This window comes from Nicotiana sylvestris, chromosome 5 (assembly GCF_000393655.2).
Source record: "Nicotiana sylvestris chromosome 5, ASM39365v2, whole genome shotgun sequence".
In the NCBI taxonomy this organism is placed as follows: Eukaryota; Viridiplantae; Streptophyta; class Magnoliopsida; order Solanales; family Solanaceae; genus Nicotiana; species Nicotiana sylvestris.
This window is the reverse complement of record NC_091061.1, coordinates 10,514,678-10,537,140: the sequence shown is the minus strand read 5'-3', so window position 1 is coordinate 10,537,140 and position 22,463 is coordinate 10,514,678. Positions and strand designations below refer to the sequence as shown.

The 22,463-nt window shown below is 39.0% G+C and overlaps 2 protein-coding genes across 3 annotated transcripts; both read right to left on the bottom strand.

The window, feature by feature from the left end:
- Nucleotides 1–10,570: 10,570 nt before the first annotated feature.
- LOC104226623 (protein trichome birefringence-like 33) lies at nucleotides 10,571–14,295 on the bottom strand. Of its 2 annotated transcripts, none has more exons than XM_009778650.2 (6): nucleotides 14,147–14,295; nucleotides 13,393–13,606; nucleotides 13,134–13,305; nucleotides 12,841–13,034; nucleotides 12,592–12,762; nucleotides 10,571–10,940 (listed from the first exon to the last, which is right to left on the bottom strand). In XM_009778650.2, the coding sequence occupies exons 1-6, from the start codon at nucleotides 14,280–14,282 to the stop codon at nucleotides 10,601–10,603; spliced, it is 1,227 nt and encodes a 408-aa protein (XP_009776952.1). In that variant the 5' UTR covers nucleotides 14,283–14,295; the 3' UTR covers nucleotides 10,571–10,600. The 2 variants fall into 2 exon arrangements, with proteins under 2 accessions (XP_009776952.1, XP_009776953.1); XM_009778651.2 differs by having other exon boundaries at nucleotides 12,592–12,750.
- A 7,422-nt stretch (nucleotides 14,296–21,717) lies between these two features.
- Nucleotides 21,718–22,263, bottom strand: LOC104226628 (uncharacterized). Its single transcript, XM_009778658.1, has one exon. It carries the CDS (start codon nucleotides 22,261–22,263, stop codon nucleotides 21,718–21,720), a length of 546 nt encoding a protein of 181 aa, XP_009776960.1.
- Between the last annotated feature and the right edge of the window lie 200 nt (nucleotides 22,264–22,463).

The following is a 22,463-nucleotide window of genomic DNA, read 5'->3' as shown; positions in this document are numbered from 1 at the left end:
GTTTCACTCTGGGATTTGGTCTAGCTGGGATTTTGGTTCTACCCCAATTGTTTTGTTTTGTTGCTGCTGCCGCTATTCTGCTATCTACTGCCGCTGACTCTTCTGCTTCACTTCTTCTTTGCATTTCAGCATTCAGGTACACATTTCGAGTCCCATTTTGGTGTTAACTGTAACAGTTCGAAAGCATGAAATGAAAGGAGTTTGAAGAAATTTAGATGTCTGTTTTGTAATGCTCATGGTATATTGACTTCTTTTGTATAAATTGATTAGTGCGTAATTCAGTAGCGAAAGATTAGTCAGATAATACTTAATCAAGTTTTAGCCTCTTGCATCTTAGTTTATAGTTGTTTGTTAGTACAAGATGTAATGGTACAATATATAGAAGGTATGGATAATTGGTATAGAATTTTCGACTGGATTCTCGTTTAACTAATGACATGCATAGGATAGAATATTTCCACCTTACACAATAATGTTCTGTGTTATTTTTTAGTTCTTTTATCAGGACCGCTAGGCAATATATAGGAGCACGTTCGAATCCCCATTAGTAATAATGCCTAGCGTTCAATTTCCTTAAGCTAGCCTAAATAAGTCTAGTTAAGTTCGATTCGAGAAATGTTCGGATTAAGTATTGCATTCCATCCATCTCACATATAACTTCTTTGTTCAACCAAAGTATTTCGTAAGGTATGGCGTCTTTTCACTTTATAAGTAATTAGAAATTGATAGGAATCCGGTTTAGGCCAAAGCATATACTTCAATTAGCATACATCTTTCTTTCTTCTATTTCTGGAAACCAAAAAATAATAAGAAATGTAGTCACTATAGGTTTATCCTTTTAAAAATAGTGAGATGAGCCTCGCCAAATAAAAATGTAAATTGCGGGGCCCTCAACAACTAATCATAATATTTAGAATTCAGGCTAGGCCGTTTAGTGAATCTCATGGCCTTCTACAAAATAATAACGCGTTAGACTCTTTAGGCACGACTTAATTAAAATACATTCTTAAATTCGGGTGCGCATTTATGTGACCCAAATTCAAATCTCAACGGAGTCGAAATGTGTTAACAACTACGGGTGCATTGATTGTGACGTGGTTCGAGATGCATTTTCACGACGTTGCAATTCTATAAAAAATAAATGATAATAATAAAAGCGGTTTAAACTTAATAAAAGCACATAAGTCACAACATGTATTTAAATCAGATATTTAGCCATTATAACAATTTAAGCGACCGTGCTAGAACCACGGGATTCGAGGGTGCCTAACACCTTCCCTCGGGTCAACAGAATTCCTTACTTAGAATTTCTGGTTCGCAGACTTCATTTGGAAAAGTCGAAAATTTCCTCGATTTGGGATTCAAGATAAACCGGTGACTTGGGACACCAAAAACCAAACCTTTCCCAAGTGGCGACTCTGAATTAAATAAATAATCCCATTTCGAATATTGTCACTTAAATTGGAAAAACTCCCCTCGCGCATTTTAAACCCTTCGGGGCCGGGCGCGTAAAAAGGAGGTGTGACACATGTTATGGTAGAAGAAGGTATAGTGTTGGGTCACAAGATATCGAAGCGAGGAATTGAAGTTGATAAGGCCAAGATTGAAGTTATTTCGAGGCTCCCTCCCCCTACTTCTGTCAAAGGGGTGAGGAGTTTCCTTGGGCATGCGAGTTTCTACCAGAGGTTCATAAAGGATTTTTCTAAAGTGGTACATCCGTTGTGCAAGTTTCTAGAGAAAGATGCAAAGTTCTTGTTCGATGAGAGTTGTATGCAAGCATTTGAGCTTCTTAAGCTCAAGTTGATTCTACCCCCATCATTACAGCACCAAATTGGAGCTTGCCTTTTGAGCTCATATGTGATGCTAGTGACGTTGCGGTTGGGGCTGTTTTGGGCCAAAGAATCAACAAGATGTTTCATCCGGTGTACTACACAAGCAAGACCATGAATGAGGCTTAAAGAAACTATACAGTCACCGAGAAAGAATTGTTGGCTATTGTGTTTGCTATGGAAAAGTTTTGACCTTACTTTATGGGGGCCAAAGTTATAGTGCACACCAATCAGACCGCTCTTAGGTATTTGATGACCAAGAAAGACTCCAAGGCGAGATTAATGAGATGGGTGTTACTTCTTCAAGAGTTTGATCTAGAAATTGTTGACCGGAAGGGTAGTGAGAATACAGTGGCGGACCACTTGTCCCGTTTGGAGGAGGAGGGGAGGCCTTGTGACGGCCTTGAGATCAATGATTCATTTTCCGATGAACAACTCCTTGCGATGTCAATGAAGGATATGCCATGGTTTGCTGATGTTGCCAATTACCTTATGACCGGAATAATCCTGTGTGAGCTCTCTTCTAACCAAAGGAAGAAGCTCAAGCGGGATAGTTTAGATTTCTATTGGGATGAGCCATACTTGTTCAAGATTTGCACATATGGTGTAATTCGATAATGTGTCCCGGAGGAGGAACAATTGGGTATTTTGGAGGCTTGCCATTCCTCTACCTATAGTGGCCATCATGGCGGGGCGAGAACGACTTCTAAAGTGCTTAGTTGCGGATTTTACTGGCCTACCTTGTTTAAAGATGCAGGTGATTTGGTGAAGAGATGTGATGAGTGCCAAAGAGCCGGCGGAATTTCAAAAAGGGATGAGATGCCCCTCAATACAATTCTCGAAGTGGATATTTTTTATGTTTGGGTCATCGATTTCATGGGTCCTTTTGTGAGCTATTGTGGAAACACTTACATTCTTGTGGCGGTAGACTATGTCTCAAAATGGGTTGAAGCCATGGCTTTGCCCAACAATGAAGCCCGGAGTGTTGTGGCATTTTTGAAAAAGAGTATCTTCACAAGGTTTGGCACTCCTCGTGCTATAATTAGTGATGGGGGGTCCCACTTTTGCAACAAGGCTTTCGACACGTTACTTTCTAAGTACGGTGTCAATCATAAGGTTTCGATCCCCTATCATCCTCAAGCTAGTGGCCAAGTGCAAGTCTCCAACAGAGAAATAAGAGTATCTTGTCTAAAACTGTCAATGCTAATAGGACCGATTGGTCGAAAAAGTTGGATGAAGCTCTTTGGGCTTATCGGACGGCTTAAAAAACTCCAATTGGTATGTCACCGTATCGGTTGGTGTTTGGTAAAGCTTGTCATCTTCCGGTGGAATTAGAGCACAAGGCCATGTGGGCTTTGAGGAAGTTGAACTTAGAATGGGATGTTGCGGCAAATCTGCGGGTTGAACAACTTAATGATCTTGATGAGTTTAGATTCCATGCCTACTCCAGCTCGTCCTTGTACAAGGACAAAATGAAGTACCTTCACAACAAATATGCTCGGAGCAAGGAGTTCAAGGTTGGAGATATGGTTCTCTTATTCAATTCTCGGTTACGTCTATTTCCGAGTAAGCTCAAGTCAAAGTGGAGTGGGCCGTTTAAAGTTGTGTTCATGACCCCATTTGGTGCTCGTGATCTAAGGAACAAGAATAGTGAAGTATTCAGAGTCAATGGACATCGGGTCAAGCATTATCTTGGGAAATTTGATGATAGCCACGTGGTGGCACTTCTCCATCTAAAGTGATGTGCTGGTAACATGCGTCGTGTCGCGACGTTAAATCAGGCGCTGCTTGGGAGGCAACCCATGTCTTTTTTCCTTTTTGTTGTTTTCTATGTTTCCTTGGTAGTGTAGGTTTATTTTTGAGCTAACTGATTGTAAGATGTTGCCGGGATTGAGTTGATGCAGTGCAAAATAGTTTGAAAAAAGAGTTGAACAGTCTCTGAAGATTGCCAGTGCGACCGCGGTTACTTTTGTGCGGTCCGCACTGGTGATGGTCAAAAGTGGTGCTCTCTAAAGTTTGCCACCGCGGCCGCATTCCATTTAGTGCGGTCCGCGGTGGACCTCCGCGGCCGTGGTCTGTTTTGTGCGGACCGCGGAGGTTGCCTGCTATAGCTTCATTTTGAACAAACCCAGTGCAGTCTGCGGTCGATTTTGTGCGGCCGCGCTGGTAGGTAAGGCTGGGTCCCACTATTTTTCTATAAATAGAGCCCAAGGGTCACAGCTTAGACTTTTCGATATTTTAACACTCAGACCCCTAAAAGCTACTGTTCACTCTCTCTTCTGATAGTAATTTTTGCTTAACCTGATTAATTGCATCTTATCATCACAATCTGATAACATTTCATCATCTTTCTTTGTTTTATATTATAATTTCATTTTGTTTTTTATGCCCAGTAGCTAGAGTCTCTTCTTCTTCCCATTTTTATTTCATTTGTTAGCCTAGAAAAGTGTAATGGTTGGATATTTTATGTTTCGAGACCTTTGTGAACTGGGCAAAATGAGTACGAACAAGTTAGGTGGAAAACTTGAACAAAAATAGCAAAAACTTAAACCCTAGCTTAGTGTCTGTTCAAAGTACTCTCTGCGGCCCGCGATCGCCTTTGTGCGGTCCGCGGTGCCCTGACGCGGTCCGCATTACCATTTTGCGCGGACCATGGTGCCCAAGTGATTGAAATCGAACCTATTCCCAGCGCGGCCGCATTGAACTTTATGCGGTCCACGCTGGCCCACCGCGACCGCGGTGCTACTTTGGATGGGCCACGGTGGTTGAATTTAGAGAGATGGTGTTACAGTCCTTACATCAGTGCGGACCACGGTCGCTTTTATGCGGTCCGCGGTGCCCCCAATGCGACCGCACTCCTGTTTGTGCGGGCCGCGGTGCCATGTTCTGCAACTGTTTCTGCAACATTTAACCTGTTGTCTGCAATTCAATTTCAAGACTTGTTTCACTGTTTGTGCTGATACCAATCATGTTAGATGTGTATGCTTGCAAATAATGGTCAAACAATGAGGTAAAGGTGCCAACCAACCCGGCCGAGGTAATTCCTCCCGGGGAGGGAAGCAACGGATGGTAAAACTCACTCCCCAGGCTAGAAAAAATATAAAGGACATAAGGAAAGCAATCAAAGCGGCTAATAGAGCCCTTGACACCTCGGGGAGTGAGTACAAGCCCTCCCGGGAGATATCTTCAGATTCAATCCCTCTATATATCCCATATTCGGAGAACTCCATACATATAGACACTCCCCCATCTTCCCCCGATGCTCGAGCCTCAATCAACATTTCTTATGGGTCGTCTGAGGGCTCAGTGGCAGGTAGTGGGGATGAATGCTCTACCTCTCCCACAACATCAATATCTGGAGAGGGTGCTAGAGGTGATGAGGGAGATGGGGAGTTACCGGGGGTGGTGTGCCGCAGGTTGGGGGTGTTGACCAGACTAGGAATCTCGCTGTTTGGAAGGATAGATTCGTCAGTCAAGTGCGTTCCGCAAGTTTAGGGAATGGTGGCCGGCACGGAAATTGATTCTTGAGAGGAGTTTCATTGACAGAGACCTCCTACTCCTACACCCCAATGTACATAGACAGTTTCAGGCTCGAGTGGGTTGGGAGTTCTTTAAAGATAATTGTGTGAAGGCGAATGAGCATATGGTCAAGGAGTTCTATAGAAATGTGGCCCACATCTTGAAGGGCACTAAGGTGACCAAAGTGAGAAATAAAAATGTGGTATTTACCGGGAAGGCACTAAATGAATACCTGGGATTCAATGATGAAGATGAGTCCCTTTACAATGAAAAGTTGGCAATGGGCGAGGAGGTTCATCCGTGGTTAGCTTCATACCTGGTAATCCTGGGTACGGTTCCAGAGTGGTTTCAAGCAGGGGCCAAAATACTTCGGAGAACTTTCAACTTTGAGGCTAGAGAGTGGTTGGCTTTTGTGTGCAGTTGGCTTGACCCCACTACCCATGATCAGACTATTCCACTTGCCAGGGCTATTCTTGTTGCTTCTATTATGGCAGGATATCCTATCAACATGGGCAATGTGATGTCCCGCGTCATTTCTGCAGTGGGTGTTGAGTATGACCGGAACAACCCTTTTCCCAGCACCCTCACTATGTATTTCCGGGACCTGGAGGTGGAGAAGAGACCTTTTGATGTAAAGGTCAAACCTGTGGGTCTGTTCTCATGGTACAGTTTGAAGGGGTCAGACAACCCCAAGGACAAAAATTACAAGCCGCCTGCTTCTGTCCCGACCGGCCAGTTTGAAGAGCCGGTTGCAGTAGAGCCCTCCACTGAGCCTACTTCCACAGTTGCTGACATGCCTCCCGGACCTTCCACTACTGCTGGTCCCTCTATTTCAGCTGGCCCGGGGATTCCATCTTCCCAGGCCCATCCTATCACCTCCCACCAGCTGAGACAGACACTTCATAGCTTGAACAACTGGATGGTGACTGCTTCATCCAAGTTGTCAACCTTGACTTCTACCATTGCGGCTCAGTCGGCACCACAGCCAGTGCAGGTGCCCCAATCTATCGAGGATTCACTTAAGGAGATTCTTACCGACCAGCAAAAGATCCTCGATTCTCAGGCTGTCTTAGCTAAGGCGGTAGATTCACATGGCAAGTCCCTAAAGGATCTTGCTAGGGAGTATAAGAAGTTGCGCAAAACACGGGCTTCCAAGGAGTCTGTGAAGGCGTTGAGGGAGGATGTTGACAAACTGAAGGCAGACCAACTGCCTTTAGACTTGTTATTCGAGGATCCAGCCCCAGCAACAACACCAGTAGCAAAGACACAACAGCTTCCAAAGAAGAAGAGAAAGCTCCCCAGTACATATGAGGCGATCATTCAGTTGGCGGACCCACCGTAGGCTTCCTCCAGCCAGCCACAGGATGTTCCTGATATTTAGCCCGTACAGGTCCAGGCCCCAATCCCAGCAGCTGAGCAGCAGGAGACCTAGAACCAGTCTGAGGTTCCCGTACATACAGAGGACCAGGGGACCATTCATGTTCCCATGCAGACAGACGAGGCTTAGGGAGCTCCTATATCCTTTCCTCTTGATTTTTTTATGCTTATTTGTTTAGTTGGCATTGGGGACAATGCCAGCTTTTATTTGTGGGGGTGCGCCCTACTTTTTATCCGGATGATTGTATATATTAGTTGACTTAGTTTATGTTTCTGTTGAATTTTTTTATTTGGTCTATATATAACTTTACATTTAGTTACTTTTATCGCACTTTTTATCTTCTCTTTGGTCGGTATATAAAGTTGCATTTTTGTATATATATTCATCCCCCGTTGTATATTCTAATCCCTTATTGTAAATATTCATTCTATTCTATTTTCATACAAATTTTTCATTCTTAGCTTAGTAAATAGGCTCGCAGCCTTTTTGTTTCGGTTTTGGCGCTTTCAATAAACCCTTGGTTTTCTTAATGTCACGGTTCTTTCCAAGGGTGGAGTATTGTGCGAACCGGGTGGCTCTTCCTGATGATGGATGGCGTGATAACCTTCTTAAGGGTTTGAGTCCGTTTTTGATTTTTCTCTTATTTTTAGTAGTTTATAGTTAAGGGTACCTCAAGCAAAGCTTCACTTGGGCCTAACACATTTGCCTTTGATCCCATGGTCAAAGACAAGGGGTTGTGTTTAGGATGGTGAAAGTAGTGACCTTGAGACTCTTGTTTTGACCAAACAAACATCATGTGGTCTTTCGAGACTATTGTGTACTCAATGGTTTCTAAGGTTATTGTAGGCCTCCGACTCTATGTCTTTAGCAATCCTTGAGTGTGTGTGGTGAGAAATCGAATTGTGAGTCCAAGTCCCGAGCCAATGGTCTAGAACTTGCCTTGAATGTTTGCTGAAGCAAAATTTTGAGTGAAATTCGATTTGAGAAGTGATTATAGGCTCTCCTTGATCCAAACAATAGTCAAACAATTCCATAGCTTACCAATGATATAATCCTTAGCTAACCCTTTTGAGCTTTAAACCTTTTTCTTTCAAGAACCAATGCTACAAGCCTGTACCCCTTCTAAATTATACCCTCTCTTGGCACCCAAATCGTCCCTTAAGTAATGGTAAAAGTCTAAGTTTGGGGGGGAGAGACAAGAAAGGAAACAAAGTGGTAAAAGGAACAAAAGCAAAAGGAAAGGAAGGCGATGAAAAAGAAAGAAAAGAAAAAGACAAAAAGAAAGCCCAATGTGCAAAGAATAAAACGGGATTCAAGAAAAACAAAAGTGAAAAAGGTGTGGAAAAAAAGTAGAAAAGGGAGAAATGCTTTGAATTGCATAAGAAAGAGTGACAATGTGTCTCTCTAACCCCTCGAAAAGAAGTGAAATACTCAAAGAGTCAAAGAGAATTGTGCCAGAATAAATCAAAAGAAGTGCTTAAGGGAAGATGGAACCCATATAGACCAACAACTTTTCCTACCCTGAACCAAAAGCCTTCACATTGACTCCACAAAGCCCTATATGATCTTGAGTTGGATGACGCTCGCATTAGTGGATACTTACACGAGGGTCAAACATATGGTACTTAGAGCCGGACTTGTGACCTTTCCTTGATAGAGACAAGTGACTTCCCACTAACCTTGGTTTGCGTGCTTATACTCTAAAAAGGTGATGTTTGCTTAGGGAGAGTTGAGGATGTGTGAGTTTGGGGTCCACAGCGACCATAGTAATTGAGAGAGTTCTTTGATGTAATGAATCAATTCTTGATGCTCTTGTGTCACACTTGATCCATAGTTTTTCAAAGTTTAAGTTTTGTTAATGATCCATTCATATTGAGGGCAATTGTTAGTCCCAATTGATGCTTGTTGAGGTTACTTTAGAACAGCTGGAATTACTTGGATTTTCCTTTAAGGGGTGAGTCTTATTTTGTTTGCTTGAGGACAAGCAAAGGTTTAAGTTTGGGGGAGTTGATAAGTTAGGATTTTAACATATTTTATGCCCCTACTTGCCTATGATTTGATCATATATTGTTACAAAATAGTCCTAAAAGGCTCACAAGTTGTACTTGATCGCAGGTTTGATCGACAAAGTGACGAAATGTCAAAGATCGGCTAAAAAAGGAGTGAAAATTGCTCAAGTATCAAAGACCAAGAAATTTAAGAAAAGAAGGACTAGTGCAGACTGCACAAAGTGGAATGTGACCACACTAGGTGGTTCAGAGAGTTGGTGAATCAGGCTAGAAGAAGTGCGGCCGCAATACATATCTCGCGGTCTGCAGTGAAGGCTCCACGGTCGCACTACTCTTTTGTGCGATCTGCGGTCATGAGGTTCAGAGAGATGAAGTTTGCAAAGCTAGTGTCATACGGTCCGCGGTCGTGGTTGCGCAGACCGTGCCAGCTCCCTCCACGGTCGCGGTCCATTCTATGCAGTCCGCGGAGTCCAAGTTCAGAGAAGCAGAAGTGGGCCCAGTGCGGCCGCAGTCCATTTAATGCGGCCCGCACTGACCCCGCAGGGGTATTTTTGTCCATTTATTCCAGCCTAGTATAAATAGAATATTTTACCATTTTTTAGCCAATCAGATACATCAGTAGAGAATTGCGCTCGTGAGAACGTATTTTGTAGCCATTTTTGGCACTTTTGCTTTACATTAACGATAAATTCTTGCAATTTAATTTTAGCAATTAATTAATATGTTTAGTTCTTCATCTATTTCTTCAATTTATTTATCTAGCATGAGTAATTAAACCCATTAGCTAGGGTTGTGGCTCAACCCTAGTGTGGGTAATTGATGGGTGTTTCCATCTAGTATTAGATTAACTATGGGTGTTTGCTATTTGGGTTGATTTTATGTTTTAATCTAGAATTTGTGGTTGCAAACAGTGATTCAAGCTTTGTTGGTTTAACTCTTCTTGAGAAAGAGAGTTTACAACCCCAAAATTGACCCAACAAGGAATTGGGATGGACTCATGAGAAATGATAGTCTCAATTAACGGGCTAAACCTCGAGAGAGTAATTACCCTACTTGAACCCTAGTTGCTTGGTCTAATTTGCCTACCCATTTGGTCTCGAGAGAGTCAATTGGGAAAAGTCACTTTCTTTACCAAGAGGTGTAAGAGTGGGTAAAATTGTGCAACGGTTATAGCATAAGCCCCAATTATGTCAATCGAATCTTAGTAACATCTACCCGTCAATTAGCCACCTAGGTAGTGTCACGACCCTAGTGCCCAACTTCCCATTAGATACAACTTAGCAATATTCTCGTAGCATAATTTAGTGTTAATCAATAGTTTTACAAAAATAGTGATAATTTGAAAACCCAAAAAGTTTTGAAGTGACATTAGGAGTACAAACACATCTCTAGGATAGACAGACAATCCAACTCCATTACTAGCTCCCTGAGGAATTCGATCCCGACCCTCATATCGGGTAAAAGCTATTGCAACCTGCTCTTCCTACCTTAGGGTAGCGTCGAGTTGGCAGTGATCAGACCCCAGCTGGCGGATAGTAACTACACGCATATCGGTTGCTTAGCCTTATGTTTCCCTTCTAAGGAATCTCAGGAAGGCGCCGCATAACAGTACGTATGGGACCTTAAATTAGATAATTGATCGCCCCATTTCTCTCTTAATACCCCGTAAATCTATGGGCAAGTTACACATTTGGTTGGTCGGCCAAAAATATTACATTCGCTAGCCAAATACATAAAAACATATGTATAAATATATATATATATTGCTGACTATTATTTTTAGTATAGATATATTGTCCTAAATTAATATTCCATCTTGAGAACATATATAATACAACAACCTTAAATTTTCAATAAAATTAATCTCAAAGATAGAAAAGCTTGGCAAATAAAAGTTCGTTCCAAGTATCTGGAAGCCCAGGCAAGCACCAATGAACACAATCAGCATAGCTGGAAGGGTTTGCTAGTTGCTTTGGCGTTAATGGATTCCAATGTTTCTTGTAAATTGACGAGTGTGCGTCTTTTCTATAACTTGAGAGCTGAGTGATATTGAGAAATGAGATGGGAACTTTTGATTTGCCAAATTCTTCATCAATCACATGCATTATGCTTTTTCTACTATCTGTTGCCCAATAATTTGGATCATCTATCATTTTAGTCTCATTGAAACAATTCTTATTTGGTTCACCTCCCCATTCTATGCTCCTGCCAAACAAATAGTAGATACTCTTATTTTCTCAAGGAAAATGCAAAACCCTAAATTATCAAATATTGTTTTGAACATATTGAATAAGAGCCTTGGAGCAACGTTAACGTTGTCTTCGTGTGAACTATAAGTTAGGGGTTTGAGCCGTGAAAGCAGTCACTAATATTTGTATTAGGATAGATTGTCTATCTCACACCCCTTGGGGTACCATATTTCCTCGGATCTTATGTAAATGTAGGATACTATGTGCACCAAAATGTCCCCCTTTTTGTTTAACATATTACAAACTATGGATCTTTATTTTTAATTTCTTCCAAACTGAGTCACATAAATGTTTGGATCATTAATTTTTTTTAAAATAAGAAAATAGGTTAACTCCTTGTGATATAATAACCCAAAATTATATATGTAAATCGTGCCTAACTGGTAATTCCAAATACTCTTTTCCAACTTCAAACTTTAAGTACTTCTTGGAAAAAATGCATAAGTACTTCCTCAGTTATAGCTGGATTTCAACTATACACTCTACCTTTGCGGGGATTTTATTACCTCCCTAAACTATTTTAAAGTAGAATTATTTGCACCTTTAAAGCTTACATGGTAGTATGTGTGTATTTCACTCTCCCAAGAAGAGTAAGAAGCAAGAAAAAATGATTTCTAGATTTTTCTTTGTTGCTTTTTTACATTTTTAGTGAGATATATAATTTTTTACTTTTTTTCCTTTTCCTTTTTATTTGTCTTTTTCTTTACTTCTTTTTCGTTTCTTCTCTAATTCCGATAAATATTTACTCGCTGGCGACTTTGTCTAACCATTCTTCTTCCATTTATTCTGTTTTTCTTCTTCCTCTTTCTATACTTTTTACACATAAATTAAACTCTCAAAAAGATCTATTCATAAGCAAAGCAAAATACGCTCAGATTTGGGGGGGAAATTAATCATCGGAAAACCTTCCCACGCCGAAAAAAATGGAGGCATTGAAATTTTAACTGGAAAAAGTCTTCTTCTAACCTAGCAGACACACTTATACTCATATTATATATCGTCACTCACCTCTTAATTATAACATCCATCATCTTTATGCCACCCACAATCACAATTATAGCCATCATCCGATAATCTTCTACATATTAATAGCCATTTAAAGAAGTGTAGCAGCAGAAAAAGAAAAATGTGAGTGAATCTTTGTTATTCCGGTTTGTTGGTAGTGACTGGAGTAATGAAGAAGAGAAAAGATAAAGTAAAACAAAAGAAATTTTTTTTTCTTTTTTTTTTATTAATGAAATCTGATGTGTCAAGCAAGTGTGGTTTACTGCTCAACAAAAATTTGGTTGTGGTACTTTAAGGGTGAATTTATTTGACATTAAAATAGTTCAAGAGGTAATAAAACTCCCGCAAAGGTAGAGTATGTAGTTGAAAATCCGGCTATAGATCAGAGAGGTATTTATGCATTTTCCCTAATTTTTGTTTATTTTCAACAAACTATTATCCAAGTAACTTAGAGTGTATTACGTTTTCCTTTTCTTTGTTTACTCGTTTTCCTTTTTCTTTAAACCAAAAGTAGCATACAAAAAGGTAAGGAGATGAGAAAATTTTTTTTTGGGGTGGGGGGTGTGGGGGGGGGGGGGGAGAGATTAATTGTTTTACTCAACCTTTCATGATAAGGTGACATGCTAGTGAAAAAGACTCTGGTTTTCTTTGGATTCATATGCTCTTTAATCCAACTCAACATACTCTTCATTACCATGCGATATGCATTCTCTGTGGACACCTCGACTATATCTTTCACTTCATCGTCAAAAGACCCTTGTCTGCAAATAGTACTGAATTCAGAATTTAAATATATAGTGTTAAACTCGTAAATAAAGAACAAGAAAGTTCTTAAGAAATAAGGAAATTACAAGATACTAAAATTGCTCAGCCACCAAAGGTAAGTATCGAACACAATTATGTCAGACCCTTTCCAATATTTCCCATGTACATCAATTGAACCATTTCGAACAACTCTTTCAACAATCCTATGTGTGATTGCAGCATCAGAATTTGATTCCAGAAGAAATGGTGCCCAGTAGAACTCAATCGTTGCATTATAATCCTGGAAATCAAATATAAGCTAAATTATATTTGTATTATTAAATCAAATGTACTCATAGAACTTTAATTTGTAAGTTCAAAATTTGCTACTGATGATCACCTTAATGGTGAAAATGGCGAAATTACCATCATTTTCGATGGATTTAGCATTCTCAGGAATCAGTCTATGAACAAGACAAATCATGGAAATATATTGTCCTCTGTTCAACGAATCGCCTACGAACAACATCCTCTTCCCCCGAAGTGTTTCCACCATTAATGTCGCATTGAAACTGTCATTTATGTAGTCATAACATAATTCCTCATATATAAAAGTTCGACTTCTATATATATATACTGATAGTGTAAAAGAATTTTACCTCGGGAGAGAGCAACTATGAGGTTGCCATCTCCAATGCTGATAGTCTTTATCTGGCCTGCCATGTTCTTGGCAAGTCGACTGTGGCGTTATGTACGGACACTCTGATTCTTCATACAAAGGCCGATTCTCGTCCCAAACCCATTTCCCACTGAATATATCGCATCCTTTCTCTGTCTCTCCTATGGCAAATGGTAACTTCTCCTTGTTCTTCTCTACCAACACAATTCAAATTATACAAGTCAAAAAAGTTTTTTTTTTTTTTTTGGTGAATGTTTGGATTTAGTTTTAAGAGAATTGGTTTTTGAATTTGTTATTTTATCGGTTTGCAAGCAGAGACGGATAGTGTGAGTAACTGAATATTTTGCTTTCAACTTAAACTATGTTACATATGCATATACTAAAAAAAAGCAGCCCGGTGCACTAAGCTCCCGCTATGCGTGGGGTCTACGAAAGGGCCGGACCAAAAGAGTCTATTGTATGCAGTCTTACCCTACATTTCTTCAAGAGGCCGTTTTCACGGCTCAAACCTGTGACTTCCTAGTCACATTGCAGCAACTTTAACAATTATGACAAGGCTCCCTTCATATATGCATATACTAAGATTGGCTTAATATGTTATCATGTCTGGATAAACAAATAAAAATGTGCTTTTGTCTTGGATAAATATGCATGATAAATTCTTCTGAAAAATAAATAAATAGATGGATAAATAAAAGAAAAAGAAAAAGTGCAAGTTCTGTGGAATTACTCACTAATGTGTTGTTGGCTGGAAACTCTGGGACCAAGCTGGCACAAAATACAGCTGAATTCTTCAGTGTACAAAAAAATGACAAGAACAATAAAAGGTAGTAATATTAATAGAAGAGAAGAGGAAAAAGGTGGCTTCATTTTTATTTGTCTTTTTCTGTTTTGTTATTGTGTTTTTAGGTAGTGAAATCATTTACCAAGTGTTCAGTGAGGGTAGAATAAATACAGGAAATTTATAGGTTATTTTATTTCTAGATAATTGCAAAGTTAATTAATTTGGATATTTTTGTTATTCTCGTTATTGAATTCTTACCATTATTGTTACATTAGGTTTGAAGGAAATAATTGATAATAGAAAGGTTACTAATCACGAAAGAGACTATTATGATTACATTAGGTTTGTCATTTCTTCAAAATAGTCATTATAGACAAATTTCTTGTGGTTGTGGTCAAATCGATAGGTCTAATTTAACAGTTTGATTATGTGTGTTCCTTCGAAACCAAACAATGTCAAATTTGGTGTTAACACTTCTATTATTGTTACTGTCCAAATCCAACTTTTTAGGTATTATCTGCTTTAGCTTGACTTGAAAGTATAAGGGGGTGAATTATTTATTTTTAAACTTAACTGTTGTTAGTTGATTAGTTTTTCAATTAGTCGACTAGATGTAATAAACTGACAGTAGTAATAACAGATTATAAGATGTTGAAATTAAATGCAGGAATTAAAGATACCGGAATTTTTATACTGGTTCGGATTCAATGTGAATCCTAGTCCAGTCCCCTTGGGTTGTAAGGGAGTTCTTTTTAGTGAATGAGTTTCTTCGAGTACAAGGAAAATGATGTGATAGTTCAGTTCCTATATCACTCGTCTCTTTTGATACAATGCCTCACCAGCGTTGTTCTCTCTTTCTTCTCTAACTTGTTACACAGCAGGTCTTAGAGAGCTACAATGTTTGTTTGCAGTAGAACAAAGAGAGGGTGTTTGGTTCGATCAAAGTATGTTTTGCTAAGATGTGATTGCAGGTTTAAATACTTTGAAAGAGGCTTGAATTATGGAAAGATTTGCCAACCCAAGAGATTTGATCCTTGGAAAAAGATTGATTTTTTCCAAGAATAAAACTGTTTTGCAACGGCTCTTTTCATCTTGATCCTCCATAATTAGACACTTGATTGAATATTCAGCGAGATCTTGATTTATTTGATTCCTTTAGTTTAGCCTTGATTGATCCCGTCAGTATCTTCTGATTGATGTCTTCTTCCTTTAATCATGTCTCTTGATCTTGTCAGTATCTTCTAATTTATTCCGTCAATCTTGTATATCAATCCATACGTTTCTTGATCATTGTTGATTGAATTCACCAATCTTGACAGCTATCCAAGAGTTCCTATACAAAGAGCAAATATATAATTTTCATCATTAAAATTAGATCTAACAATCTCCCCTTTTGATGATGACAAAATAATATATGTATAAACATCAGTTGACTTCCTTGTAGTTTGCTCCCCCTCAATAGGAGCAGTAAGTAGCTTGAGGCGCATATAGTTGACACATCAGTTGACTTCCCTATAGTTTGCTCCCCCTCAATAGTAGCAGTAAGTAGCGCATGTAGTCGACTTCTTCAAGATCTGTGACTCCCCCTCAAGAGTTGCCATAGTCGACTTGTTCTATACCTGCATAGAATACATATATCATTTCTCCCCCTTTTTGATATCAGCAAAGACGGAATAACAAAACGGCATGCATAAACAGAATCCATAGTAGAATGTACTAGTAGAGTGAGAACATAACAAAAGAAAGAAAAAATAATAATCCACCGACTGATATCTCAGTCCAAAAACAGCACAACAAAAAATATTGTCTTAAACTTCCACACTAACGACGCAGAAAATAGGTAAGAGTGTTGCAGATGGCCTCCTTTAGTAGATCAAAGCTAGCGTTTGCTGAGACACTCATTCCATCAAGCATGTCATGAACCTCTTTGAAAGCCTTGACAGCATTTTCCCTTACTCTGAGAACTGCAACCCGTATCTTGGAGACATCAGACCCTGTTTCCTTGGAGATAGCATGAATGGTACCAATAGTGGACTGGGTGGCAATGAGAAGATCTTTGATTGCAAAGAGATGATTGCCAATTGCGCTAATTTTCTCAGCAAGGTCAGAGTCACTAAGGCTAGGATGGGAAGTAGAAGGTTTGGGCTTAGAGTCTGTATGAGCAGTCTTGACATCACTTTCTTGTTTCTTGACCCATGAACCCTTCACACACACATACCCCATACTTGCAAAGGCTCTGGAGTTATATGATTTTGAAGCAATGGTGAATGAGTATGCAAAGATAGAAATATTGTGAGCTTCCATAGGGTAGACTAGTGGGATCTTCTGCACTTTCAATCATGAAATTGATGACCCAGGAGGACAGTTTGATTTTGAATTTAGTCACAAGGCAATAGACCAGAAAAGTGTCTCATACAGAGAAGGTGGAAAAAGAGCCAGTACGAGGAAGCAGAGTAGTTGCCACAATGTGGGTTAGAACACGAGTTTCAAAACTAACATCACTAGGACCTAGCTGGTTTGGTAGGGATTCAGATGGACACTCAGCAATACATTTTTTGGCTTGATCAAAGAAAATTTCAAAATCATCGGGCCAGGAATTTTTAAAGAGCATAGGGAAACCAGAACACTTGCACTGAAAAATCAAATCAAACATGGAACAATCAAGAACAATACGCTTTCCTAGTACTAAGGATTCCAACTTATCAGACTTACTAGAACGAAGATTCGCATAGAACATTCTCACTAGGGCTTCATAGACTTTGGGCGGGAAATAGAAAAGAACTTTGACCACCCTTGATAAACAAAAAGGTCACAATTTAGGGCTTCCATGTCATCAAGGTCGACTACCCTCCCATGATCAATAGGCTTGTCTTTTAGAGCAAGAAAGAAGTCCCTATTATGAGAATCCCAGAAATTGAGTCCCGGCTCAAGGGAACTGGAAAGGTCACTTTTGATTTCTTTGGAGTGGAGAAAATAGGGGGTTCTTCCATGGGTCTTTTATCCAGGACTTTTTCTCCTAAGGGTTGAGAATGATCAGAGAAATCTGCCTGAGAAGAGGCAAACCCCTCAGAGTGATCGGACCCTAGGTCTACCTGTTCAGGGGGCTGAGAAGGGGGTTTTCCCTTGGAGCGGGTGCTCTTTCTAGTGGAGGCAGAGGGATTTTTGGATGGTTTAGCCATTGTATGAGGTTGGTGGTGGAGCAAAATTTCGGAGAAGGGTATGAAGGCGATAGAGACAGTGGAGATTGATATGAGAAGACATCATAAAAGGAGTTTTTTGACAGTTGAGTACAGAAAAGGAAAAGGTGTCAGTAGATCAGACGTGACGATTGGTTTTCCTTCTTTGAATTCTATAACTGATGTGAAAAGAGAAGAAAAATGAGGGAAAACGGATGCGTAATTAATGAGTAAAAAATATGGACTATTTTATATACAAAATTAAATAGTGGCACATAGGTCCTACTTTTAACTATTAATGAAAATAATGCCAAGAAGTTTTCTTAGTGAACAAAATCATTCTTCTAACAAAGGCTTGGTAAAGATATCCGCTAGTTGATCAGTTATTCCTACAAAAGATATTTCTATATTTCCTTTAAGAACATGATATCTAATGAAGTGATGCTTGATATCTATATGTTTTGTCCTATAATGATGAACAAGATTTTTAGATAGACAAATAGCACTTGAATTATCACAGAAAATTTGCATAGGTTTAAAAGAAAGTTCATAGTCACCAAGTTGATGGGACGTCCACAATAATTGTGCACAGCATTGTCCAATAGCGATGTATTCAGTTTCAGTGGTAGATAATGCAACTGATGCTTGCTTTTTACTGCTCCAGGATAGCAATGCCTTCCCAAGTAATTGACATGTACCACTTGTGCTTTTTCTATCTTCCTTATCACCTACAAGGTCAGCATCTGAAAAACCTTCTAATTTAAAAGAGTTAAAGCGAGGATACCATAGTTCATGAGAGACAGTTCCAATGAGATATAAAATGATTCTCTTTACTGCAGTTAGATGAGATTCCTTAGGAGCTGAATGAAACTTGGCACATTTATAGACACTAAACATAATATCCGGTTGACTTGCAGTCAGATAAATCAGTGGGCCAATCATTCCACGATACTTAGTTTCATCGACAGGGATTCACTGTTCATTTTTGTCTAGACTCGTTGAATGACTCATTGGTGTGCCAATGGATTTAGCATTGCTCATGCCAAATTTTTGAATCAGTTCCTTTGTGTATTTGGTCTGATATGTAAACATTCCCTTTTCAGATTGTTGAATTTAAAGTCCAAGGAAGAATGTTAGCTCTCCCATCATGCTCATTCGAATTCACTTTGCATAAGATTTGAAAATTCCTTGCACATAAGAGGGTTAGCACTACCAAATATAATATCAACATAAATCTGAATAATGAGATTACCTTTTGATGATCTTTAATAAACAAGGTAGTGTCTATTTTACCTCTTGTAAAGCTATGATCAATAAAAAATGAACTAAGTCTATCATACCATGCTCGTGGAGCTTGCTTTAGTCCATATAGTGCTTTGGTTAGCTTATATACATGGTAGGGAAACTTTGAATCTACAAATCCAGGAGGTTGCTTCATGTATGCTTCTTCCTCAATAAATCCATTCAAGAAAGCACTTTTGGCATCCATTTGAAACAGCTTGAAACCCTTAAACGATGCATATTCCAGAAGGATTCGTATAGACTCCAGACGAACTACTGGAGCGAAAGTTTCGTTATAGTCAACTCCTTCCTGTTGTGAATATCCCTGAGCAACTAATCTGGCATCGTTCCTTACAACCTTTCCATCCTCATTCAATTTATTTCTGAAAACCTACTTTGTTCCAATTACAGAAACATTTTCAGGTTTGGGTATTAGTTTCCACACTTGATTTTTGCCAAATTGATCTAACTCTTCCTACATTGCTTGTACCTAACTTGAGTCTTTTAGAGCTTCCTCTAGCTTTTTTGGTTCAACCTGAGAGATTAATGCTATGTTTGCTTTCTTTTTAGAGCCCCCCTGGTTTTCATTCCTTCATTTGGATCCCCTATGATGAATTTTTGAGGATATTCAGGTTCGCTTCTCCATTTATTTGGACGAACTACATTAGTAGTCGACTCCTTCGGTTGATCTGGTACACTGTTGCTGATTTCATTAGTTGACTCTATCATAGCATCAGATTTATCAGTTGACTCTTGAGATTTGCTTGTCTCTTGAATTTCTTGAGCTTGATCTTCATTACCTGCAGCAATTCCTTTCTCAACCGGGGGGGGTTATTTTCATCGAATATATACTATTTAATGAGTAGCCCAGAAAAATACCTTCATCACTTCTTGGATCAAATTTTCCAAGGTTGTCCTTACCGTTATTGTGAATAAAATACTTACTTCTGAAGGGATGAAAGTAACTGATATTAGGGCGTTTACCTTTCCATAGTTCATAAGGAGTCTTCTTCATAATGGGCCTTATGAGACATCGGTTGAGAATGTAACATGTTATACTTACACCTTCTGCCCAGAAGTGATGTGGCAGTGAATGATCTAGTAACATGGTTCTTGCCATGTCTTGGAGGGTTCTATTTTTCCTCTCAACAACTCTATTTTGTTGAGGTGATCGTGGTGCAGAGAAGTTATGAGTATCCCTGATCATTACAGAAATCTTCAAATGCTCTGCTTTCAAATTCTCCTCCATGATCACTCTGGATTGTTGTAATCAGATATCCCTTTTCTCTTTTAACCTTTTTGTAGAAGATCTCAAAAACTTTCAATGCTTCATCTTTATCAGATAAGAAAATCACCCAAATGAAACGTGAATAATCATCAATCATAACAAAAGCATATATTTTTTCTCCTATACTAGCAGTTCTAGTTGGCCCAAATAAGTCCATATGAAGCAATTGCAAAGGTTTAGAAGTAGATACAATATCTTTCTTTTTGAAAGAGTTTCTAGTTTATTTACCTATTTGACAGGCATCACAGATATGTGTTCTAAAAAAATCAGTTTGGGCAGACTAATAACTAACTCATGCTTGGACAATTTTTCTATCAAATGCATGCTTGCATGACCAAGTTTCCTATGCCATAACCATGGATCATCAGACATGGACGTTAAGCAAATGTGACCATCTATCTTTTCAAAACCATCAAGAATATAAACATTTTCATACCTTTTACCTGGGAGGACAATTTTACCTGTCTCATCTTCAATAGCACAACCTGTTTACTTAAAATTTACCTCATATCCTGAGTCGCATAGTTGACTTATGCTCAGGAGATTGTAGTTGAGTCCATCAACGAGATAAAATTTAGTGATATCGCAATTGTTATTGACGGGAATTGTTCCAGTACCGATTATCTTTCCTTTTGAGTCATCTACAAACATAACGCTTCCTCCATCAATTTTTGTAACTTCTTTGAACAGGTTTTTATCACCTGTCATGTGACTAGAACATGCACTGTCTAAGTAACATTTTCCTTTGCGGCTTACTCTGTTGTGTTCCTGCAAAACATAGTGATTACTTTCTTTTAGGTACCCAAGCTTGCTTGGGTCATAGAGGGTTAGTATTACTAGGTTCAGAAATGTTTTTTGGTTTCCAAACCCATCCTGAAATATTTGCTTTACAAAAGCGGCAAAAAGAATATTTATGTCCACTTTTGTTGCAGTAGTGACACATAACTCCTGACCCATTTTTAGGTTTTTCATTAGTGTTAGTACTAGTGGACTCTGTTCTAGCTGGTCCTTTTCCAATTGACTTTAAGTATCCTGGTTTGACCTGACAGAACTATGACTAGTGGACTTGTGCATGCCATTGAGTTGCATTTGCAATTCCTCAAACTCTTCTTGAAATACTTCTGTTTCAATTTCACATACTTCATGTTTAAGCTTCCAGTCTTTTACTTCTTGTCTCTTAAGCTCATTCATCATTTTTTTGAGACTCTTTCAAAGTTAAATCAAGAATATCCTACAATTCATTGCATCTTTCACAGTTATAAGATCTTACCTTGCTTGTTTCACCTCGTGCCATGAAACAGTTCTCATTGTTATCTTTGCATTAGTCATCTGAAGTGTCCTCGTCCGTCCAGCATCCCGAGGATTTGCTCATCTCATTTTCCAGAATCGTCATAAAGCAAAGATTTGCTATCTCTTCGTGTTCTGACTGTCTTCATCACTCCAACTTCCAAAAGATTTGTTCTTTTTAAAGCCTCTGAAAATTTTTCTTTTTAGATTTGGGCATTCAGCTTGAATGTATCCAAATCTTCCACACTCATAACATTTTCCATCATTCTTGTCATGTTTGTTGTATTGTCTGGATCGCCTAGGTGGAATTTTTCCTCTCCTCGTATTCCTGAATCTTCTCATTAAACCATCCATGTTTCTTGACAACATAGAAATCTCTTCTTGAAGGGCTTCAAGATCATAATCGATATCATTTTCATCTATTTCAGTTGAGGCATTGAATGCGACTGTTTTCTTTTTTTCTTCTTGACTAGTCTTCTTGAGATGTGTCTATTCAAAGGCTATGAGTTCTCCTCGTAGTTCATCATAGGATAACTTGTTTAGATCCTGAGATTCAAGTGTGACCACTTTGGTCTGCCAAGTAGTTGGTAGGCTTCTGAGAATTTTTTTGACTTGATCATTACTCGTATATGGTTTGTCGAAGGCTTTTAGATCGCTAATTATTTTGCTGAATCTAGCAAACATCTCTTCAATAGACTCTCCTTCTTTCATTGAAAAGATTTCGTAATCATGAACCAATATGTTGATATGTGTTTCCTTTACCTTGCTGGTTCCTTTGTATGTAACTTCAAGCTTGTCCCACATTTCTTTGGCTGTGTCACGGCTAGAGATTTTCTCATACTCTTCACCACTTATGGCATTATAAAGCAGGTTTCTCGCTTTATTGTTAACTTGCACCACTTCCATTTGCTCGTTTGTATATGAATCTATATCTTCAGGATCAGCAAGTGGTTGAGCGGCAACTAGCGGGGGATAATTCCCTTTTTTGATGATTCTCCATACTTTAACGTCATATGCCTTGGCATAGATCTCCATACGCACTTTCTAATGGGAGAAATGTTGTCCATTGAAGTATGGTGGCCTAACTTGTGAAGTTCCTTCCGGGAAGAGAGCTCCTACGATAACTTGATTTGCCATGATCTTTTCTCACGAGCTATTAAGCAAAAGAAAAACGTGAGTCTTGCTCTGATACCAATTGAAAGTACAAGAGGGGGTGAATTGTTTATTTTTAAACT

Coding starts and splice junctions, on each gene's coding strand:
- LOC104226628 (XM_009778658.1), bottom strand. CDS start 22,263: ATGGAGATCTATGCCAAGGCATATGACGTTAAAGTATGGAGAATCATC.
- LOC104226623 (XM_009778650.2), bottom strand. CDS start 14,282: ATGAAGCCACCTTTTTCCTCTTCTCTTCTATTAATATTACTACCTTTT. Junction 13,306..13,392: donor CATAGTTGCTCTCTCCCGAG/GTAAAATTCTTT, acceptor CATAAATGACAG/TTTCAATGCGACATTAATGG. Junction 10,941..12,591: donor ATGTCACCTTATCATGAAAG/GTTGAGTAAAAC, acceptor TTTGTTTGGCAG/GAGCATAGAATGGGGAGGTG.